We start from the raw sequence: 22478 nt of genomic DNA on the forward strand, positions 1-22478 counted from the left end.
TAAGCAGGCTCATTGGTAACAGGTAATAGTGTCATGATTGGGTATGAAAGGGGCATCCTGGAAAGGCTCAGTTGTTCACAAGCAAGGATGGAGAGAGGTTCACTACTTTGTGAACACATGATTGTTCAAAGGATATTAGTGCATGGGCTGAGGAACACTTTACAAAACTGTTTACAGTAAACACAGTGTATTACACTTAAAACAGTGTCTCAACTTTTTTGGAATCAGGGTTATAACAGTATAGCCTGCCACACCGTGTATCAAAGGCCCCTAATGCCTCTCATGTGTCAGGCGAGATGTAAACACAAGGGAAATAATTATGTTATTGGAGTGTAGACTTTACATGAAAAAGTCAAATCAGATCTCAGCGAGGACAACAGACGTGCAGTATGTTGAGTTGTACATTTAATCTGACTTGTAAAACCCACAGTCTGGATACAAGATGCGATTATTGCAAAGTGCACAGGGGAGCCGTGGGGCTGTGCTTTACTTAAGGTTGGATTGCAGAGTCTCTGATAACTTAGCGTGAAGGATGCATTGCAGCTGCATTAAGGGGGCTCATCAATCATACGATGACGTTTAAATCTGTTCTGTCTGAATAAGTTCAGGAATGACCGTCAGTTTCATTACCCTAACTGCGCCGCCTTTATTACCCCAATCAGATAGATGGTGGGCTATTCTGGAGAAACACCTAATTCATTTGTGTGTGTGTGTGTGTGTGTGTGTGTGTGTGTGTGTGTGTGTGTGTGTGTGTGTGTGTGTGTATGTGTGTGTGCGTGTGTGTGTGTGTGTTTTAATGATATGCATCACAGACACCATGCACAATGGAAGGTCAGAATCCATGTAAAATATATACGTGTGCGTGTGTGTGGTCGCCAGCCTTTAATGTTCCGGCACGAGGCTTACCGCACGGCACGTGCTCGGGCACCTGCCTGGCTCCGCCCACTGCAGTGCACCTTCTCCGTTTAAACGCACAGGAAACTGGACTGCTGCACGAGCCACTCTGGCTCCAAACGCCGCGGACGCGCTCCAATCAGCTCGTGCCTCGTAGATCCAAAATGTCGCCCAGTATCCTCATCCAGCGACTTGCCCAGCTGTGGGCTCCCTGCAGATGCGGTTGCCATGGTAACGGCCAGCACGCCAGCGCCTATGTGGTTACGTAATGTTTACAGCGGAGTGTTTATGTTTGGGATCAGACTCAGACTGCAGACCTCGCACATGGATGCGTCAGTTGATAAAATAATGATACAACAGGGCTGATGTGCGTTTGTGCTACAAGACTTTAGAACATTTAGGAGATGTATAAACGACTCTACGTATTTAATATTCATAATAAATATACATTTTAAGCAATCAGAGCCTGTCCTGGCGGATTAACTGTGAAGTTGCTGCCAATATTAGAGAAAAACATGACCTCAGTGTTTCTGCGGCAGGAGGGAGGGAGAGAAAGTAGAGCAAGGGATCGACCAAGTGTGTGTGTGTGTGTGTGTGTGTGTGTGTGTGTGTGTGTGTGTGTGTGTGTGTGTGTGTGTGTGTGTGTGTGTGTGTGTGTGTTAAGGGAAGGGAGTGAGGCAGGGATGGGACGGTGCGCGCTTAGTCCAACTTTACCGAAGTTGGGACCGGAGCTTCATCCCCGCGTCCTTGCGGAGATGCGGCGGTCATCTGTCACTGGAACAGCGCGCGTCTAACGACAATTTAGACCGTGGGAGAAGTCAAGATGACAGTACTGAAAGACTTCCCGGAGAAATGGTTCCCAATCGTTTTCCCCCTGCAAGGAAAGAAACAGACAAGACTAAATGGAGGCAAATCGAAAAAGAAGCGGACAGGTACGAGTTTTGTGTGACCGCTGAGGCTGCGGTTAATTCAGCTTTGACTGTTTATTGTCATCATCGTCAGCAGCTTGTTGATACAAACTCCATCTTAAATAAACATCGTTTCTCACCCTCATCCCGACTGAGTCCTGCTTCTTCATCTCACTCACCCCATTTTTTTAATGGCCTGTGTGTTTGTGTATGTGTGCCTACACTGGACACCTCATCATATTACATGTCCATAACCTCAGTGGCTTTTTGTACAGCACAACTTTGTGTCTGCTGGTCTTGTAATTACTGAGCTTTCTTACTCTGTTTATTAGACACCGGCATCAGGTCTCAACTGTCAAACATTTAAAAACAGGGAATTAACAATAACTAATGCAAATAGTCTGCACTTCTCCACTGCCAACCAGTGTTTTGGCTCAGTGCCACCTTTTTTTCCTCTATTTCCATTCTAATATTTGGGGGAAAAAACAGTCTAATGTGACTCAGAGTCATTGCTCTGTTTGCTGATTACGATTGTGTTTAATGTGAGGGATGTACATGTGAAAACAGAGCTGAGTTTATCTGTTAATTTAGTGTAAATAAGTAGGATGATGTCCTTGTCTCTGCTGCCTGAGACGCTGATCAATCTTCCAGGCGCCAGGCTGCGCTGTCACTGCACTGGCTCGTCTGTATCCTTATTCCTTAGCTTAACTATCACGACTCACACCGCATGTGCACCTTCATTTGACCTCCAGCCCATCAGTCTGTCGTTGTCACACGCATCGCTTTCCAACAAATCAGATCACTCTGTGTGTGTGTGGGTGGGTGTGCATGCACGCGCACGAGCATGACTGCAGACGATTCCACTATCCCATTTTCATCTAATTAAATCAGTGAGTGATGATCGCTTCTGCACAGAGTCGGATCCTGACTCCAGCTTAGTCATGGCAAGGGCAGCAGCCTTTCCCATTCGTCAGACTGACTGTGCTCCGTGGTCATCGTTGGTATGACTTCTGCGTTCGCTGTGCTGTGAGAGTGTGTGTGGCTCACAGAGACATGAGGAGATTCAGAGCTGTGGCAAGTCGCCTTTCATGTCCGGCCATTGGGGGTGGAGGCTGTTAAAGAGACAGCGGGTGGATGAAAAGAAATGAGTGCTTTTGGATTAGACTACAGTTATTCTGTGTAAGATAGCATGATATTAAGTATTTTAGTTTGAATCAATATTAATGTACTGCTTCATGTCTCAGTTGTTGATGGAAACCTTATGCTCCTAGCAGAGTAAGACTGCGATTGACGGTTTCTCAGTAATGGAGCTTTATAGATTTATATGGACTTGCTGTGTAGCATCCAGTCTGCGTCAGGGCTCCTAATGCCCTTGAAGCTGTCAGAGACATTAAACACTTAATGGGCAGTTTGCTAATGATTCTCATGCATCCAGGTTGGGTTGGTCAGCTTGCACTGGAGTGCCTGGTCCTGACGTCAGATGCTGGAAAGCCTCAGTGTCTCGGTGCTTACCAGGCACAAGCATCTTGCCCTCTTTGTGGAGTGTTTATGCAGCCTTGGCACTGCCTGTCAGACAGATCTCTCCAGTGAACACTTGCCCCAGAAAGCAACATAATGACCTTCAGGTGGACGGGAGAAGTGCCAGAGGGAAAAGGAAAGAGGAGGGGGGGCAGGATTGGAAGAGTTTCAGCAGAATAGATGTTGGATGATGTGCACCAACAAGATCAGACAAATCTGATATACTAGCCAGAGTGTAGAGGAGAGGGCATATCAAATACCATCAGGCCAGAGATAGATTCCTATATACTGCCATTTTATATACACTCAAAGTTTAAGGGTTATAACATGCCTTTACTAAAATTAACTTTGTATACACCATAGACAGAAATCAAGTGATGCCCTAAAACTCTCTTCCACAGGTAAATATAACTTGTTTTTCAGAATCCGGCCACCACTCAGCCACAGCATAGTTCTAAAGGATAAGAATATTTTTACAAATAAAAAAAGAATATTTCAATTTATTTTTAGAGGCATATTGTTATCTATACATATTTATGGAGCAATATGCTATACAGCACACGTTGAGATGATTTGAATTTGATTTTATCACATTCATGCTATGGAAGCACTCCCTTTAACAAGTCCTTAAATGTTAGCATCTGACAGTAACTAGGGGGAGATGGTAAATACTTTGTATTTTCTTGACTAACTTGACTAAATCCACCGTGACAGTCCAGCTGGTCTGCAGTCGACTGGAGCTCACCTGCCACATCAAATCTGTCTTATAACCCGACAACAAAGAGGAGCTCTGATGGCATCTCTTTAACTGGCCTGTGTTTGTCTGGTGAAGCTGAATACAGCAGATGTTAAGAGCTGTAAGACGGGGCTTCACACCGCTGCAGAAAGACAGGAAACCGCAGGTCTTTGTTTATGTGTGTGCGTGTGATTGTAATGGTTATGGCCTTTGCTGTGTGATGTCCCTTCCTGTGGCGCCTCATTGCCTCTCAGTCATCAGTCAAAAGTGTGTTAGAGACTTTGTGGTTTCAGAGCGACAGTGTCTCTGTGCAGAACATACGCTTTGGCCCTGAATTTTATATCCGTGTGTGTGTGTGTGTGTGTGTGTGTGTGTGTGTGTGTGTGTGCGTGCATATGAACTGTGTGCAGCTCTGTGCAAAAAAGGCCAGTCATTTCATTTAAAAAGCAGCCTCATCAATATTAGAGGAGACAGGCTTGATGGAGGAGGAGGGGAACTCCCAAACTACTTGGCATCAGCATAAACAGAAACCTAAAAACAGCGAGAGGATAAAGAGCAGGGTCAGGAGGGGAGGACTACAGCAGCTCGAGGGCAAGGGAAGGAAATTTTACGGTTTAGTTTTTGTCCTCCATAGTTGTTTAATCTGACCATAAGTGTAATGGATGTAATGCTTCACCTGTGACTTCCTGTACTGGGTCCCAGTGCTCCTGTTGAATGACAGATGTACACACTCATCTGTGGTTATGTGTTGCATATCTGGCCCAGATTGCACATTCAGTCATTAAGAGACAGAGACAACAGTTAATTAAAGATAACAGGTAATTGGTCTGATAATTAGTTCCTGTATGTGTATGTGAGAATGATTGTGTCTACTCAAAAAACCTCCAGCAGACTCACCGGCTTCATTGATTTCTAAATAAATGCACAAACATGGACCATTGTCTCCTTCTCTCTCTTCCTCTGGCCAGGAGGATATTACTGATATTGACGGTCTCTTGGTCCTTTTATGCACTTTGACAGACAGAGATTCAGCAGTTTGAGCGCTTTCTGTATTTCTTTGTCGTGATATCATCCTCTTATGACTCATTTGGTGTCTTGTGTTTCTGCAGAGGAGGAGAGAAGGGTCAGAGCCAATGACAGAGAGTACAATGAAAAGTTTCAATATGCGGTAAGCTGGTTTTCTCCTGTACATGTTCCAAAATATGGACTCTGTCATTAAAGATGAGAGAACGTTTTAATCTTTGAAACAATTCAACCAAAATGTCCTCTGAGACTATATAATTTTCTATTTTCTTCATTTCTTCTCATCCAGAGTAACTGCATTATGACATCCAAGTACAACATCATCACCTTCCTGCCCGTCAACTTGTTTGAGCAGTTCCAGGAAGTAGCCAACACCTACTTCCTTTTCCTGCTCATACTGCAGGTGAGGAGAGGAGGTGAAGGAGGGATGGAAAAGAGGGATGCAGAGAGGCAGAGAGATAGCTGTGCATTTGTGTCTCTGTGTGTGGGTGCAGCTGCAGTGTCAAAGGCTGAAGAGTTCCCGCTTTACATCTCCAAAGGCCCAATTTCTTGTTTAATTTTGCAGAAATATTTGTGGCATAACTAACTGCATTCCCATCAGACTCACTTATGCTTTGAGTTTAGTGATAATCGGCAAGTGTTAGCATACTAGCATACTAAACTAAGAAAGTAAATATGCTTAGTTAGCATAACGACATTGGGAACTGCCTAGACTGCCTTCACAGTTAATCTGTGACCATTTCTAGCATGGCAGCTGACTGTTAGTCTTGCTATGTTTTAACCTCAGCTAAAGAATTAAATCTCTTCGATAGACTGAAAATTGTACAACCTTTTCCAAAGCTTAGTGGGAAAACATCAAGTTACACATTAGTTAAGCTAACAAGGCCTTGTTTTCTATACTTTGAGGAGGATCTTCATCAGTCAGTCAACACATGCTGACTTGTGACAAATGTGTATGTGCATTGTGAATTCACTGCTTTGTACCTGCCTGCTTGGAACCGTCTCACCAGCACCTGAACACACAGTGTGGTGCATTCAGGTGCACTCAGGTTCTGAAGGAGCTCAGCGACCTGCTGTGTGGCTAGGGTCAGATGTATAGCTGTCTCTGAATTGCACAATGCCTTTGTGTCCCTATTCAATCTGTAAATCACCCTTCTCTCTGTCTCTGTCCAGTTAATACCTCAGATCTCCTCCCTCTCCTGGTTCACCACCATTGTGCCTTTAGCTCTGGTGCTGTGCATCACTGCAGTAAAGGATGCCACAGATGACTATGTGAGCATGTTTTGGTTTTTGGTTGGTTGGTTTTTTTTGCTGTGTAATCTTATTTGTGGCAGGATAACATTACAGTGTAATACAGTGCAAGGACTCCAAATTATTCCTAGCAGACACTGCTATGAACGTGGCCTCTTAAATATGGAGAGCTCGACTCAGTTCCTGCAAAGCTCACAATGATCTTTGTCTCCTGCAGTTTCGTCACAAGAGCGACAACCAAGTGAACAACCGCCAGTCTCAGGTCCTCATCCATGGCTTGTGAGTCTCCTGTCTTGTCAACTAAGCATTAACCAGCTTCTGCTTCCTAAACTAAATCTGCTAATTATAAAATTAAGTATTCACATTTAATCACTTTTTCTTCCTTTTATCTCTCTATCTTTTAGGCTACAGAATGAAAAGTGGATGAATGTTCGAGTGGGTGATATCATTAAACTGGAAAACAACCAGTTTGTGGCAGTAAGTGTGTGTCCAATACCGTGATAATCATCACCACACATACACATTCACAAACACAAACACTCAGTGGTCTTGTAGGGCCCATTTTAATTAGGACTTTTTAAGATTCTGTCTACCAGCGTAGGGATGGACTGCTCAGGGTTCAGCCTGCAAGTCACAAGTCATTTTATATATGCATGTGGTCATGATGACTGTTTATACTGTATTTCAGACCAAATTCTATAATACTGAATGTATTTCAGAACAGTATGTGCCTTCGTAAGGGACACTAGCTACCGCTGTTAATTACTCATTTGTTTCCAGATGCATATCTTATCATCACTGTGTCACCTGTGCCTTACTAATTCTGTTCCTGTGCTGTCACTGGCATGCAGTGGATGCTAACCTCAGCTATTGTATCTATTTTCAGGCTGACCTGCTCCTGTTGTCCAGCAGTGAACCTCACGGGCTCTGTTACATCGAGACAGCCGAGCTGGACGGGTCAGAAAACACACCACACCGTGCCATCGACTCACAGTACCTCACAATCTGCAGAAGCAACAGGACACTGCATTGAAAACGCTGTGTGTTGTGTTATCTTGCAGAGAGACCAATATGAAGGTGCGTCAGTCGGTCTCAGTGACATCTGAACTTGGAGACCAGAACAACTTAGCTTCGTTCGACGGTGAGATTTGAGAAAACTCATCTTCTTCTCTCGGTTTCTGGTTTGGTGCGTCTTCCTTTCTTGATAGTCTAAAGGTCAAGTGTTTTTCAGTCTGCATCTGAGCGTCTGCGTCTTGACAGAAATGTTATCCACCTTCACACCTATCCACACGAACAAAAAGATACACGCAAAACACACACACACACACACACACACACACATACACACTTTCTGCCCTCCCCTGCCAGCACTGAACGACAGCCTATCATCACCCGCCCACGAGTACACGCAACGAAAGACTTCTGTGTCAGCACAGCGCGCCCACACACACACATACACACACACTCCTCACCTGCTCAGGAAAATGCATTACTGCAGCAAATCAACCCCCACTTTGCCTCATATCAACTTACTAAAGGTGTGTGGTTTGGCCTTTGGATGTGTGTTTGTGTGTGTGGCAATGGAATGATGTCATGGGGCTGATTAACTCAGCACTATGTCATCCAGCTAGAAAGATAAACGTTATGCTGTAACTGGATTTGATGGACATCTGTGATACAGCATCTGGATTAGATTTGTGTTTGTTTGTGTGTTCAGGTGAGGTGGTGTGTGAGCCCCCCAACAACAAGCTGGATCGTTTCTGTGGGACTCTGTACTGGCGAGACAAGAAATACACCCTGACCAACCAGAACATGCTGCTACGAGGATGTGTCCTCCGCAACACGGAGGCCTGCTACGGCCTGGTCATCTTCGCAGGTCTGTTTGTATTTCTGTGTCAAGGTACAGATGTGATGTGTGGAACAAGTCTAACTTTCCCTTTTTTTGTCGCAGGCCCAGATACCAAACTTATGCAGAACAGCGGTCGCACCAAGTTTAAGCGTACGAGCATCGATCGTCTGATGAACACTCTGGTCCTCTGGGTAGGACACCTCAAACCTCTCACTTTCTGCCTCATACAGTAACTATTTCAGGGCTTAATCTCAGTGGCTTGAATCCAGTTTCAAATATCTCCTTAACAATGTATTATCTCCCAATATGGACTCAACTGAGCTAAGATCCAAAATGCAAGATATCTGATTGTCCATTTAGACACCTCACTCTTGCCTTCTCTGTCTGTAATGTTTCTCTATCTGTGTGTTTCTGTCAGATCTTTGGCTTCCTGGTGTGTATGGGTGTGATTCTGGCTGTGGGTAATGCAGTGTGGGAGAGAGAGGTGGGTTCCCTGTTTCAGAGCTACCTGCCCTGGGACCCTCCAGTTGACAACTTCCTGTTCTCTGCCTTCCTCTCCTTCTGGTCCTACGTCATCATTCTCAACACCGTGGTGCCTATCTCTCTGTATGTCAGGTGAGGAGAAGACTTTAAGATTAATTGTGCAATTAAGTTATGCTGATATATTAGCAGACAGATGTTTGCACTGAGCAGCCTGCAGCTGCAGAGTGACTGAATATATAAAAATGCAAATGTAAATAGACTAATACATGCAGTCAAGATTTTGCAAAGATCTCTGCAGGTGTGAATACATCTTTAGTCCTCGTGTAACCATATATTTAATCTTGTGCAATACAAAAGGATACTTGTGTAGACAAGCAGGAGTAGGTGGAGGTTTGAATATCAGAAACGTGTTGTCTGCCGTCTCTGTCGTCAGGGTGCAGTGCCAGAGGACCTTCGGCCTTTGACCTTTCTACTGTTAATGTAACCATGTCCCTCTCTCACCTGTCTGTGCGTCAGTGTGGAGGTGATCAGGCTGGGTCACAGCTACTTCATTAACTGGGACCAGCAGATGTTCTGCTCGCAGTGTAACACAGCTGCTGAGGCCAGGACCACCACTCTGAACGAGGAGCTGGGCCAGGTGGGCATTCACACTTACACAGCAAATATCGTCTCTGTGTGTGATATTGATGATGCATCTTGTTTATTGTCTATTCTGCTTCTGATTGTCAGGTGATTAAAATTAAATTATTTCAAAAATATTTCCACTAATTTTTCGGTACATTCTGCAGTAACTGAATGATGGAACCACTTGTCTCTTAAAGAGATTTTTAGTCCAATAATAATACAACAGTGTTAAAGTTAAAACATATCTTTACTCTTACTTTTAGTTTGCAGTGATTACTTTGTGTAACTTTAGATTTACCCTTTCAATTGTTTCTTTTAGGTTGAATACATTTTCAGTGACAAGACTGGAACTCTCACTCAGAACATCATGAGCTTCAATAAGTGCTCCATCAATGGACAGACTTATGGTAGGTGGCGCACACACACACACACACACACACACACACACACACACACACACACACACGCACACTTTTTTTTCCCACATTTTTTAAATTTAACTCCTTTTTTTGCAAAGGGACAATACAAAGTACAGCAATAATAATAGTCCATAATACTAATCCATCCATCCATCCATTTTCTATGCCGCTTATCCCTTTCGGGGTTGCGGGGGGGGGAGCCTATCTCGGGGAGAGGCGGGGTACACCCTGGACTGGTCACCAGCCGATCACAGTGAATAATAATAATAATAATAATAATAATAATAATAAAGAAAATACATAATAATAATAATTCAATAAAAGGACAAGAGTTCAGGAAGTCTGATCCTCTTCCCAGGCCATGTCTATAAGCCCTGACCTCATCCTACGAGGTGCAGTGGTACCCAGGTAGTTCAGAAATGGATCCCAGGTCCAAAAAAATAAAAAGGGTTTATCCTTCAATGCTGTAGAGTAGAGTAAGCTTTGAATGGAATAATACTGATCACAATTTGTTTCCGCTGATTGAGGGTGGGAGCTTTATCAGTGATCCTAAGGCCAGGATACATTTCCGGGCACAGAGCAGCAACACACACACACTTAATTATATGTTTTTTACTGAGGTCATAGACAAAGGCCGCCACTGGACGACATGATACTGAGAGCTGTTTCTACTCCTTCATTCTTCCCATTTACAACCCAATTCCAAAAAAGCTGGGACACTGTATAAAACATAAAAAAAGCAATAATTTGTTTAAAAACAACAGTTATGCCCATGCAGCAATATCCTTTATACAGTCATGTGTTCACAAAGTGGTGAACCTTGCTCCATTCTTACTTGTGAACAGCTGAGCCTTTTAAGGATGCCCCTTTCATACCCAATCATGATACTCACCTGTTAACAGTGAACCTGAATCACCATGCAAGCACACGTACAAAAAATACAAAACAAGGATTCATGCATCTGTTTGTGTTACTATCAGGTGAAGGAACAGACCCACTGGGACCTCAGCCAAAGGTAAAGAGCCATTTTTTAAAACTGAAAAACACTATATAATATAATGTATGAATGTGCTCAACGGAGTCCCTGCTTCTTCATTCATCCTCAGAGACTGGACTTCAGTCCCTTCAACCCCCTGGCGGACCCGGACTTCTGTTTCTATGATGACACCCTGCTGGAATCAGTCAAAGTGGGAGACTCACACACTCACGAGTTCTTCCGCCTGCTGTCCCTCTGCCACACCGTCATGAGTGAGGAGAAAAGCGAGGGTGAGCAAGAGAAGGGCAGAGGGGAATAAGGGAGGCTGAACAGCAGCGCACATTGACACTAACGCACCACTCATCTGTTATTTATTGTCTTTTAATTTTAACATGTCTCACCAGGAGAGCTTGTTTATAAGGCTCAGTCTCCAGATGAGGGTGCTCTAGTGACAGCGGCTCGAAACTTCGGCTTCGTGTTTCGTTCCCGAACGCCGGGGACGATAACCACCACAGAGATGGGACGACCTGTCACGTACACTCTGCTCGCCATACTGGACTTCAACAACATACGCAAGAGGATGTCAGTTATAGGTGTGTACCGTCATTTTCAGTTTATAATTAGTAGGGAATTAGTTTTAAACAAATAAAATAGTGGGTGAAGTATATAGAAGTGCTTTGAACAACTCTGTAGTCTGTAGGGACCCTAGTGCATAATGCATTGTACTGTCAGCCTTTTTATCCTTAATTTTTTATTTCCTAAAGAATTTTCACTTGTCATAATGCAACAAAGATAGCATTGATAAGCCAAAATCACTTCTGGAATCTGGGATCTTGGACATTCTTATACTCTTAATGCAACAACAGCTGTTAAATCTGATCAATTGAGCTTTTTATGTTTAAATCATAATAATGTATTTAAATCATGATCTGCACTTCTGCAGACTGGCAGAAAACAGGCTATTAGTCATAGTTTACATTTCACCCCTCAATGAGATTTCTCTCTTCCTGTTATTGGTCTCCTTGTGAGGTGCTGGAAAACTGCCCAGAAAGGACAGGTTATAAATCACCTTTTCCTTAGCAACAACTTTGATCTTGCAACAGAACAGCTGGACCACGAGGCTCTGAGCATGCACTGATGCATCAGCGCCAAACGGTATTCAGACAGACAGCCGGCATGTGGGAATGACATCTGTTGAAGCTGAGAAAGAGGAGTCTGGTTATCTGAAGGTGATGTAGGAGTTCCTTGGAATATTTGGTCTTCATTACACTCTGTGATTTATATTCAGTGCGTAACCCAGAGGGCAGGATCCGTCTGTACTGTAAAGGAGCCGACACTGTGCTGCTGGAGAGACTCCACCCCTGTAACCAGGAACTAATGAATATCACCTCAGACCACCTCAATGTGAGTAAACACACTGAAGCACGGTAACTCATGGATGCATGGACGGATGCAGCAATACTGCCATCTAGTGTCTCCAAACTTGAAAACTGTTGCAACGTCTTTACTCAGCGTCCCGTATGTAACCATGACCTGAAGATGCATTGATAGTGGATTGGAGTACAACCAACTACTTTGTTTCTCCTCATGTCAGAATGTAGAGTGGTGGAATATAGTTAAGTGCATTTCCTCAAGTACTGTACTCAAGTTCTATTTTGACGTACTAGTACTTAAGTATTTCCATTTTCTGCCATTTGTTCCTTCGACTCATTCTTCCCTCATTTTGGTGGCAAATATTAGAGATTTTACACTTTAGTTGCTAATTACTTTAAGTTTTTTTTAATGCTAATACTTCTGTGCTTTTACTTTTACACTGTGATATTGTTACTTGTTACTTAAGTAAACAATCTGAGTACTCTTTCCAGCCCTGAGAGTGTGTGTATATGTTTCTACATGTCTCCATGTATTACTGTGGATTTGGTTGTAGGAGTACGCAGCAGATGGCTTGCGGACGCTGGCGCTGGCTTACAGGGACCTGTCAGAGGACGAGTGGGAGGCGTGGTCAGAGAGCCACCGCTGCGCTGACAAGGCCACCAACTGCAGAGAGGACCGACTGGCAGCCGCTTACGAGGAGATAGAACAAGACATGATGGTTAGTGACTTGGTCTGAGAGTGTGCATCCATGTGTGCAGTTGTGTGCAGTTGTGTGTGTGTGTCTGACTTTCATTTTCATATATGTGGAACAATAAGCCATGACTTTCTCACACAATTTATGCAGGGTTCCTTCCGCAAACGAACAAAAATAACACTTTAGAAAAGGGAACTCACAGTAAGTTGAACTGAATGTATCATCCAGACTAAAACTGGTGAGGGGAAATTCCTGTCTTTTACTTTACCTAAACAACACTGTCAGATGTTAAATCGATACTTGATTTAATGAGTGGAACTGATGGTGAGCCATTTCAAGTTATAACATATAAATTACTTTCACGTTTTCCTTAAATTTCCTGCCAGTATGACATGGAATTTGTGTGTACTCGTGTGTGTGTGTGTGTTTGTTTCCGTCCATGTGTGTTTCTGTCTGTCTGCCTGTGTGTCCAGCTCCTGGGTGCCACAGCTATAGAGGACAAGCTGCAGGAGGGCGTCCCAGAGACCATTGCTGTCCTCTCTCTGGCTAACATTAAGATCTGGGTTCTCACTGGAGACAAGCAGGGTGAGACACTCAGATCTTCAATGCAGTTCTTCAAAAAGCACCAGCAAAGCAACCAAACAAATGAAGATGTTATTCTGATATAGTGATGGTGGGAGCACACTGAAGGGTAACTCAGCATGCCATCTACTGTGGGTACTGTGTGAACAGTGTGAACAGTGTGAACAAATCTCCTCCAAACACAAACATTACTGAGAAAAGGATAGACAATGAACCAGACAGTATTACTCCGATACCCAGCTATATATGCCTGCAAGCTCAAACGATTACAGTTCTATTAACAGCTTAATTACATGCATCTCTGACCTCAGCTTGTTGATGACACAGAACTTCCTTCCGCTAAATCAAGACAAAACTAAGATCCTTGTTATTGGTGCAAAAGCTGAGAGAAAGAAGCTGTCTGAACCACCTAAATCTACTTGCACAAGGATCCAAGGAACAGGTCAAACACCTTGGTGTTATCTTTGACTCTGACCTAAATTTTGAATGTCACATTAGAAACATGACCAAAGTGTCATATAAGGAATAGTCAGACCGTTTCTCTCCCCTTTTCCCAGACATGGAAAATTTAGTACATGCTTTTATCTCCAGCATTCTGGACAACTGTAACACCCTTATTTCTGGTGTGTCTAAGAAAGCTATTGGTCAGTTACAGAACGAAGTAGCACGTGTTCTGATGAAAACCAGACAGAGAGCCCACATTAGACCAGTCTTAAAATCCACACATTGGTTAACTGTCCGTCACAGAATTCAATTTGAAATTCTTTTATTGTTTTTTTAAATCACTGAATGGCTTTGTCTCTGTCTGACATGGTTAAGACACACGTGCCTGTTGGGTCGCTGAGATCTTCAGACTCTTGATTGTTCCTGAGGCTGCAATCAAAAGGCACAGAGAGGCAGTCTTTGTTAATTACGTCCCCCTGGACCAGCCTCCCTGAAGGTCTTAGGGGTTTGAAACGCGTTGATGCCTTTAAATGAAATCCTAACCAGTAACTTTCCCCTTCTCTCACACAGAGACGGCTGTCAATATAGGTTACTCCTGCAAGATGCTGACAGACGATATGACAGAGGTCTTCATCATCAGTGGACACACTGTGCAGAGTGTACGGCAGGAGCTCAGGTCTGTCTGTCTGTCTGTCTGTCTGTCTGTCTGTCTGTCTGTCTGTCTGTCTGTCTGTCTGTCTGTCTGTCTGTCTGTCTGTCTGTCTGTCTGTCTGTCTGTCTGTCTGTCTGTCTGTCTGTCTGTCAGGGACTGTGGGATCCACACTAACCAAAAAAGACAAAAGGCAGGTGTTGGTTAGAAAGAAATTAAGAAGTGTATGCATGACTGGAGTGAGTAGGTGTGGTGGAACAGTGTTCTAACCACTGCTCAAGTGTTACTGAACAATATCTGGTGCTTAACCCAGATTTTGATTTATCCAGTACAGTTAAATCAACACAACACAACACAACAAAAAACAGGAAGTTACAGAAATGCACATCCCTACAAATGTACCGACTCCTCCAAAAGGTGTCAATTTTATGAAGTTAAGATTTTCACTGAAACAAGTGAAACTGCTGATGACACAAACATTATCTTTGCTCATAAAAAATATAAATGTTTTTTTCTCCGTAATGAATTCAGTGAGTATTTGCCACAGTGTCAACTGATGCTCTTCCAACTTCTACACGTCGTACATGGCTCTTCAAAGTTTGCATGGTCTGAAGGTTGCAAACTACTGTTCCCGTAACTTGTGTGATTTACAAGAAACTGTTGAGTGAAGCTGAGTTAACTTTGTTGCTATTACAACACAAGCGGCGTGGAAGTTACCTTGATGAGCTCATAGTGCTACAGGAAAGACAGGGCAACACGTCATACTAATGAAATCTTAATATGAATATGATGATTTTAAAATACAGAGAATACTGTGAATGGAAAAGTGGCTACTATAAACATAAAATGTACCTTAAAGTGCCAAAGGTTTACCATTCAAGAGTTAGTTTTCATAGCTGTGTCCCTCTCTGCCATTCCTCTCTGTGCCCTGTTTTTCCCTCTATATAGTCATGTTGTGCTTTGGCTCTGTCTTTGCGGTGTAGAAGAGCCCTGTTGACGTCTAGTTTGTCATCCTCTCCAGGAGGGCGAGGGAAAGGATGATCGAGCTGTCACGAACCAGAGATGGAGGCAAGGAGGAGGGAATGGATGGATGGGGAGAGGCATGTTTCATGGGGAATGGGTTCAGGGAAGGACAAGAGGGAGATGGTACAGGAGGAGGAGGGAAACAGCTGCAGTGCCCTCCTCCTCCTCCTCCCCCGAACCTCATGGACAATATCTCTGGAGAGTTTGCCCTTGTAATCAACGGTCATAGCCTGGTATGGATGACACACTGCCACACTCACATACTGTACACATACATGTATACAAAACCAGCAGCAGCCATGAAGAATTAGACTGTCAACTGTCAGGATATGAGTGGCCAGAAATGTGTTTTTTGCATCAGCAAAACATATTCTCCTTCTTAAAGTCCATTTCTTCCACAGCTGAAACTGAAGCCCCCTCCAATGTATCATTAAACTCCTTGACTCTCTCTGCTGTTCTTTGATAGGCCCATGCACTAGAGGCAGACATGGAGATGGAGTTTGTGTTGACGGCGTGTGCGTGCAAAGCAGTGATCTGCTGCAGAGTCACCCCGCTCCAAAAAGCCCAGGTGGTGGAGCTCATCAAGAAACACAAGAAGGCCGTCACTCTGGCTATAGGAGACGGAGCTAATGATGTTAGCATGATCAAAAGTGAGTTGCACAGGCAGGATGTTGAGGATGGAGAGGAGGAAGTGTAACTGGATTATTGGTGAGACGGAGAAGAAAGACAAAAGGAGAAGTAGGGTTTAGCCATGTGGGTGCCTGTGTCTGTCGTGAGGCAATGGAAATTCTCAGCAGAAAGGTAGTATAAGTTGTTTATCCACTAATAGTGACGAAGGCATGTGGAAATGTATGTTGCAGTCAATGTGATGTCCTCATCAAGTTTAGTTCATCATTGGTTGGTGTTTTCAGTGTGGTGCGTTGCAGTTTATTGACATTTACAGCTCTAGACTTGATGGAAAGATGTCAGAAACATTTAGTACTGCAAATAACTAACTTTTGCCATTAGCTTATTCAGAAGTTAGAAACTAGAGATGAAGCATTGACTTGACTGATATGTCACCACACCCATCCATCACTTTTTGATCAAATTTACAATGAAAGATTTGATGGATTATTAGCTAACTTTAAGCCCATCAGCTTAGTGTTAACACATAAGAGTGAACCAAGTGTAAAGGAATTTAAATGAAAGGAAAGTGAAGTTTAAAGGAATAGTCTGACATTTTGAGAAACATGCTTATTCTCTTTGTTACTGAGCATTAGATGAGTTTTCTGTACTACTACTACTGTCAAGAATCAGTTAGCTTAGCTTAGCATAAAAATTGGAAGTGTGCAAACTATATTGAAATGTTGAACGATGGTTTCTCCACAGCACTGAAAAATATTCATATCAAAAACCCTACAAGAAAGCCAAAAATAACTTTAATAAATAAATAAATAAATAAATAAATTTTGAATATAGCCAGCATTATCTTATTAACTTTTCTTTCTCTTGTCCATCTCTCGTGTTCATCACTCCTCCAGGTGCTCATATTGGAGTTGGTATCTCTGGTCAGGAGGGGATACAGGCTGTACTGGCCAGTGACTACTCCTTCTCCCAGTTCCGCTTCCTACAGCGCCTCCTGCTGGTGCACGGACGCTGGTCCTACCTGCGAATGTGCCGCTTCCTCTGCTACTTCTTCTACAAGAACTTTGCCTTCACCATGGTGCACTTCTGGTTTGGCTTCTTTTGTGGCTTCTCTGCACAGGTATTGGTCATGAGGAAATCTTTATATCAACAATCAAAGGTTGGGAAATTGTAATCAAGACTCTCACTTTGTGTTTGTGTGCGTGTCCATCTCCTCTCTCGTAGACGGTGTATGATCAGTACTTCATCACTCTCTACAACATTGTCTACACGTCACTCCCTGTGCTGGCCATGGGGATATTTGACCAGGTCTGTTCAAACTGTAACTGAACTGAATGTGTCATGACAACATTGCCTTTAACCCAATAACAAAACTGTAGTGTTATTTTAGTAAATGCATGTCCTCACTTCCTCTCTTACTGTAGGATGTTCCTGACCAGAGGAGTCTGGAGTATCCTAAACTGTATGAGCCTGGCCAGCTTAACCTCCTTTTCAACAAGAGAGAGTTCTTCATCTGCATCGCCCAGGGCATCTACACATCAGTGGTGCTCTTTTTTGTCCCCTGCGCCATCCTGTCCGACGCCACTCAGAGCACTGGTGTGCCCCTCGCTGACTACCAGACCTTCGCAGTCACCACGGCAACAGCCCTAGTCATTGTAGTCAGCGTACAAGTGAGTGAGGCCAGAATGGAGTCAGCTTTCCTCACAGTGAGCAACCTCTGTAGTTAACCGCTATCTGTTCCACCATTGTGTATTAACTGTGCACCTCCGCTGTTCTTTGCATGTGTGTCTCTATGTGATTATGCAGATCGCTCTTGACACAGGCTTCTGGACACTCATCAACCATGTGTTTGTGTGGGGCTCTGTGGGCTCCTACTTCGCCATCATGTTTGCTCTGCACAGTCAGACTCTCTTCAGGATCTTTCCCAACCACTTCCACTTTGTCGGTCAGTCACAAACTCACACATACACATGCTAGGGGCTGATAAAAACAGATTTTTTGTGACTGATATCAGTATAGGTATTGCAGAATGAAATAACAAATCTAATAAAAAATAGAATTTTCTTAATTTTGTGATGTCTCAGATTTGTCAAAAACTTGTCAAAAGACTAGTCTCAAGTGTGATAGATTTAGAACAAAAGTACATTAAGCCCGAATGAATTTGTACATAAAAATGCAGCAAATAAAACATTTATAGACTGCTACCTGCTACTATATTATAAACCAAAATCTGATGAGAACATTGATTCAGCGACATATTGGTTACCCACTCACACATAGACACATTTATAAATGCATAGCCTGCACCCAAACACTCATATCAGGAGTTGGTTCACCCAGATCACATCTGAGTCAAGTTTACTGCACACCACAAATGAGATCATAACCAGTAAAATATATTTGCTCATATGTGTGTGCTCATATTTGTGTATGTGTAATGTGTGTTTGTGAGTACAGGTAGTGCCCAGAGCACATTATTGCAACCCGTCGTGTGGTTAACTATTGCACTGGCAACAGCAATATGCATAGTTCCAGTTTTGGCATTTCGCTTCCTCAAGGTGGACCTCAAACCTCAGCTCTCAGACACGGTGAGAAAACACACACAAACACAAAGTTTCTGACACTGATGTGTCCATCTTCTTCATTGCAACATCTGTCAGTGTCACGTCTTCCCAGCAGGTCAGTCTGAACCTGATCTCAGCCAATGATTAACTGCAGGCATACAAACAGTTCTTTTGAGTGTGTGTGTGTGTGTGTGTGTGTGTGTGTGTGGTGTGCGATGTTAAGTTCAGGCTCACCGTTCACTGGCGTCCTGCACTGCAAATACTCTGCAAATATTGACTTAATCAGTGCAGCCTAATGACACAAATTGCTTTTAGTACATGACTATAAGACCTGTGTGTGTGTGTGTGTGTGTGTGTGTGTGTGTGTGTGTGTGTGTGTGTGTCTCAAGCGAGCTGGGCATCCAACCAAAGCCACAAACAGGGTGGTGTGAAGAATTTCCGTTTTTGATCTGTTAGTAGGGGTTTCTCTTTGGTCCCTATTGCTGTTTGCTACACTGGGGATAAAGTTGAGTTGTAAAGCACAAAGAGTTTGGATGAGATTGAGGATCAGGTACAAAAGTGGCAAAGAAAGTTTGACCAACAGCTGAAGTGCTCAGTTATATATCGGTATGAAACATGTAAGTGACAAAAGAGAAACAAGTAATCAGTGGAAAAATAAAAGCATTTAGGAACCTTAAAACAATAATTGGGACGCTCATTAGCTTAGCTTAGCACAAAAAGTAGGAACAGGGCCGAACAGCTCAGTCTGAAGTTGTATCTTGTTTGTTTAACCCCTACAAAAGCTGACGTGTAAAAACAAGTTGCAGGGTTAAACAGGGTTATGTGCTGGACTGTTTCTCAGCAAGTCACAGTGACTTCCTGGAGTCTCAGCTGGTCAAACAATAACTTATCGTTTGTGCATTTCTGTAAAGCCTCATATTTCGTCTTGTCTTAAATACTTCTGGTGTGTAATACCCCCAAATAAGTCCACTGCTGACGGTGTGTGTTGGTTTGAACTAGTGATGACAGAACAGACTGTGATGGACTAACAACTATGACCTGTCTTCCTCTCTTCTGTTCCTTCTCCAGGTGCGCTACACTCAGCTGGTGCGGCAGAAGAAGCGAAAGCCTGTAGGTCGTAGTGTGGGAAGTGCCTGGCGTGGGGTGGGCAGTGTGTCAGAGGGCCGTCTGGGCGCTCGCAGCGGTTCCAGGAGGTCAGGCTACGCTTTTGCCCATCAGGAAGGATTTGGAGAGCTGATCACCTCAGGGAAGAACATGAGGCTCTCGTCTCTGGCCCTGGCCACCTTTGCCTCCAGACACAGCTCCAGCTGGATAGACACTCTCCGCAGGAAGAAACATACTCACACTCACACTCCTCCCAGCGCCTCCGGGGAGTGCAGCCCAGCGCCCAGTTGCGTCTCTGTGTCAGTTCCGCCGCTCTCAAACTCCTCCTCTCTCCTGGGCGGCTCACAGGATACTCCCATCGAGGAGGAAACAGGCACAGCACCAGCCCGAAATACACAGACTGTTGCCGCTTCATCCACACAAACCCCACCAGCTTTAGCACCAGTTTCAGAAGCAGCCACACCTCAGGCTTCAGCCCCCGCCCTCGGTGCTGGCGATCTCACCCTCACAGCAGTGACGTCCCATGGGGGAGACTCACCTGGAGGCTGGACCATCACTCTGGGGACTGTGCAGGTGAGCTGCTGTTACGACACATGTAAAATTATACACACTATCTACATGAGTGAACTCCTTTAAAAGTGTAATAGTTAACATTTCCTCTGCCCAACAGGAAGCTCTGTTTGGATGGAAAGCTCGTACGGCTGCATCCAGCAGCCCAGGCCCAACCTCTGTTGCCAAGGAAACTGGCCAGATTGAATGAAACATTCAGAATAAATTGAGAAATAACTTGTGGATATCATTCAAACATGTGACGGACCAGCTGTCCGTCACAGGTTTGCACACACATACAGGATGTGATGTGTGCAGATACTGAAAGCAAACAGACTCATATAAAAGTGCTCTTCTCTCTGTTTCCCAACCGAAACATCTATAATAAATCAAGAACATCCAAATCATAGGAAGATGTGGCTCATCTAGTGACATGGACATTGCCAGCTATGAATTGGGATTTAGTGGTGACATGCTCCCACGGCATACGATAACTGCATTGATGACTGACTGACAGAATTACAGTAATTACAGTATATAACTGAAGGACAGCAGCAGAAGCAGAAAGAAGACGTCAAGATCATTTACCATCAACTACCTAAAAGGTGTCCAAGTCATACAGCAGCTCTCCAAATCAGCAATGAGTTGAATGAATCAGCAGAATAACATGACTGTCAACCAGTGAAGTGCAGGCATTATTATCTGTGAAAGTGTTTTTGTCAAAAAGTATCCTCAAGCCTCTGTGTTCACTATAGTTCTCAGTGAGAACGGTACTTTAAGTTACAGAGCACTGCAAGACTGATGCAAACATCTGTCCCTTTCTCTCATTGATCCATTTTTTACTTGTTATACCTCTACTTCAAGTTTTCATTTCTTTTTTGCATCATATTGATGTGTTTTAGAATTATAATGGCCTACTTGAGTTGCACCTTAAAGCAAGCTCTCAGTGTTTTTCTCCTCTTTGAAAGTTTTTTTTTTTTTTTTGTCTGACAAAAGGTCAAATCATGTTCATGTACCTCTGACGTGTCTTGGACCACCACAGTCTGAAAAGCAGACAAACTGCCACTGGCTTACTTAAGGTTGGATGTGGGCAACGTGCAAAGAAACTCAAAATCAAAGACAGTAATGGACATTTAAAGGTGGTTTGTCAAATCCTCAAGCATACTGTATACACACTGTACACCTCAGTTAAGTGATTTACACTTTTATTTGTCCATGAATAAAGGGAAGGTGTTTGGGGATAACCATGCCTTAATATGCCAAAATTCTGGTCCTCTAAGCTCTTTCTGGTTGTTGACCTTTTGATCAAGTACAACATCCATGTGTGTCGTAAATGCTCCCGTCAGATACTGACCCCTGACCCAGAATGGGGTGAGATAATAGTTAAAAAGGTTATCCAGAGGAACGATATAAACCTGCTCTCAGTCTGTGCCTGTCTTCAACAAAGCAGCTCTTAGACTGAAAACACAACAGAATGCTAACATGATCTGCAAAAACAAGGCTGGAAATGAACATGTTGTGCAGTGTTTGGTCCTTGAGTTGTGTAAGCGAGGGTTAGGGCTTAGGGTGGACTATGGAGCTGTTTAACAGCGGTCAATAAACATGACGTCTCTCTTTCTTTCATGCAAATGTCATTTTAAAAGCTACGTAGGTGTAACGTAGAAATGACTGCGCTGTGCAGGGGTGTGAAATGAGGTGGTAGATAGCAATAAAGTAAAAAATAACTGTCAAAATTGGGACTCTTAGGTTTTAAGTTGAACCACAAGAAAAACAGTGCTGTGGTATTTTGTGAGGCAAAAACACCCTTTAGTCCTCTAGTTTATCACAGGAAATTATTAACAGAGGATAGGAAGAGATCATTTGAACTGCGCACAAATCAAAAAGCAATGATTGTTTTCACGACTGTTTTACTCAGAAACGTATAATACATAATAAGAATAGTGCAAAAAAGGCCAAAACACTTACAGGTAGTGCAGGATGTTTGACATATTATAAAGGGGACTTCCTGAGTATGACGTGTTTGAACAACAAATATTCTAATAGCCGGGCTATATTCAGTCTCCATGGGTGTTTTATTTTGACGCTGAGGAGGATTTCCTCTGTGTAACGGGCTGAACAAGGGGAAGAGCGCTGGGATTTCACAATAACGGGTCTTACGGACAGCACACTGCTGCAAGCATGCAGAGG

General features: G+C 43.5%; 1 protein-coding gene across 1 annotated transcript; it reads left to right on the plus strand.

Annotated features, from left to right (window-relative positions):
• The first annotated feature begins 1570 nt into the window (after window positions 1-1570).
• atp8b2 (ATPase phospholipid transporting 8B2) lies at window positions 1571-21819 on the plus strand. The gene is made up of 29 exons (XM_070966395.1): window positions 1571-1826; window positions 5166-5224; window positions 5369-5482; window positions 6253-6351; window positions 6548-6609; window positions 6735-6807; window positions 7217-7287; window positions 7392-7471; window positions 8048-8206; window positions 8282-8370; window positions 8598-8794; window positions 9179-9299; window positions 9606-9693; window positions 10686-10720; window positions 10812-10971; window positions 11086-11274; window positions 11970-12085; window positions 12609-12773; window positions 13223-13334; window positions 14346-14451; window positions 15446-15680; window positions 15914-16097; window positions 16971-17194; window positions 17299-17382; window positions 17499-17744; window positions 17881-18019; window positions 18532-18662; window positions 19707-20315; window positions 20413-21819. Exons 1-29 carry the CDS (start codon window positions 1718-1720, stop codon window positions 20500-20502), a joined length of 4146 nt encoding a protein of 1381 aa, XP_070822496.1. The 5' UTR covers window positions 1571-1717; the 3' UTR covers window positions 20503-21819.
• Window positions 21820-22478: the final 659 nt, after the last annotated feature.

This window comes from Chaetodon trifascialis, chromosome 7 (genome assembly GCF_039877785.1).
Source record: "Chaetodon trifascialis isolate fChaTrf1 chromosome 7, fChaTrf1.hap1, whole genome shotgun sequence".
NCBI classification, from domain to species: domain Eukaryota; kingdom Metazoa; phylum Chordata; class Actinopteri; order Chaetodontiformes; family Chaetodontidae; genus Chaetodon; species Chaetodon trifascialis.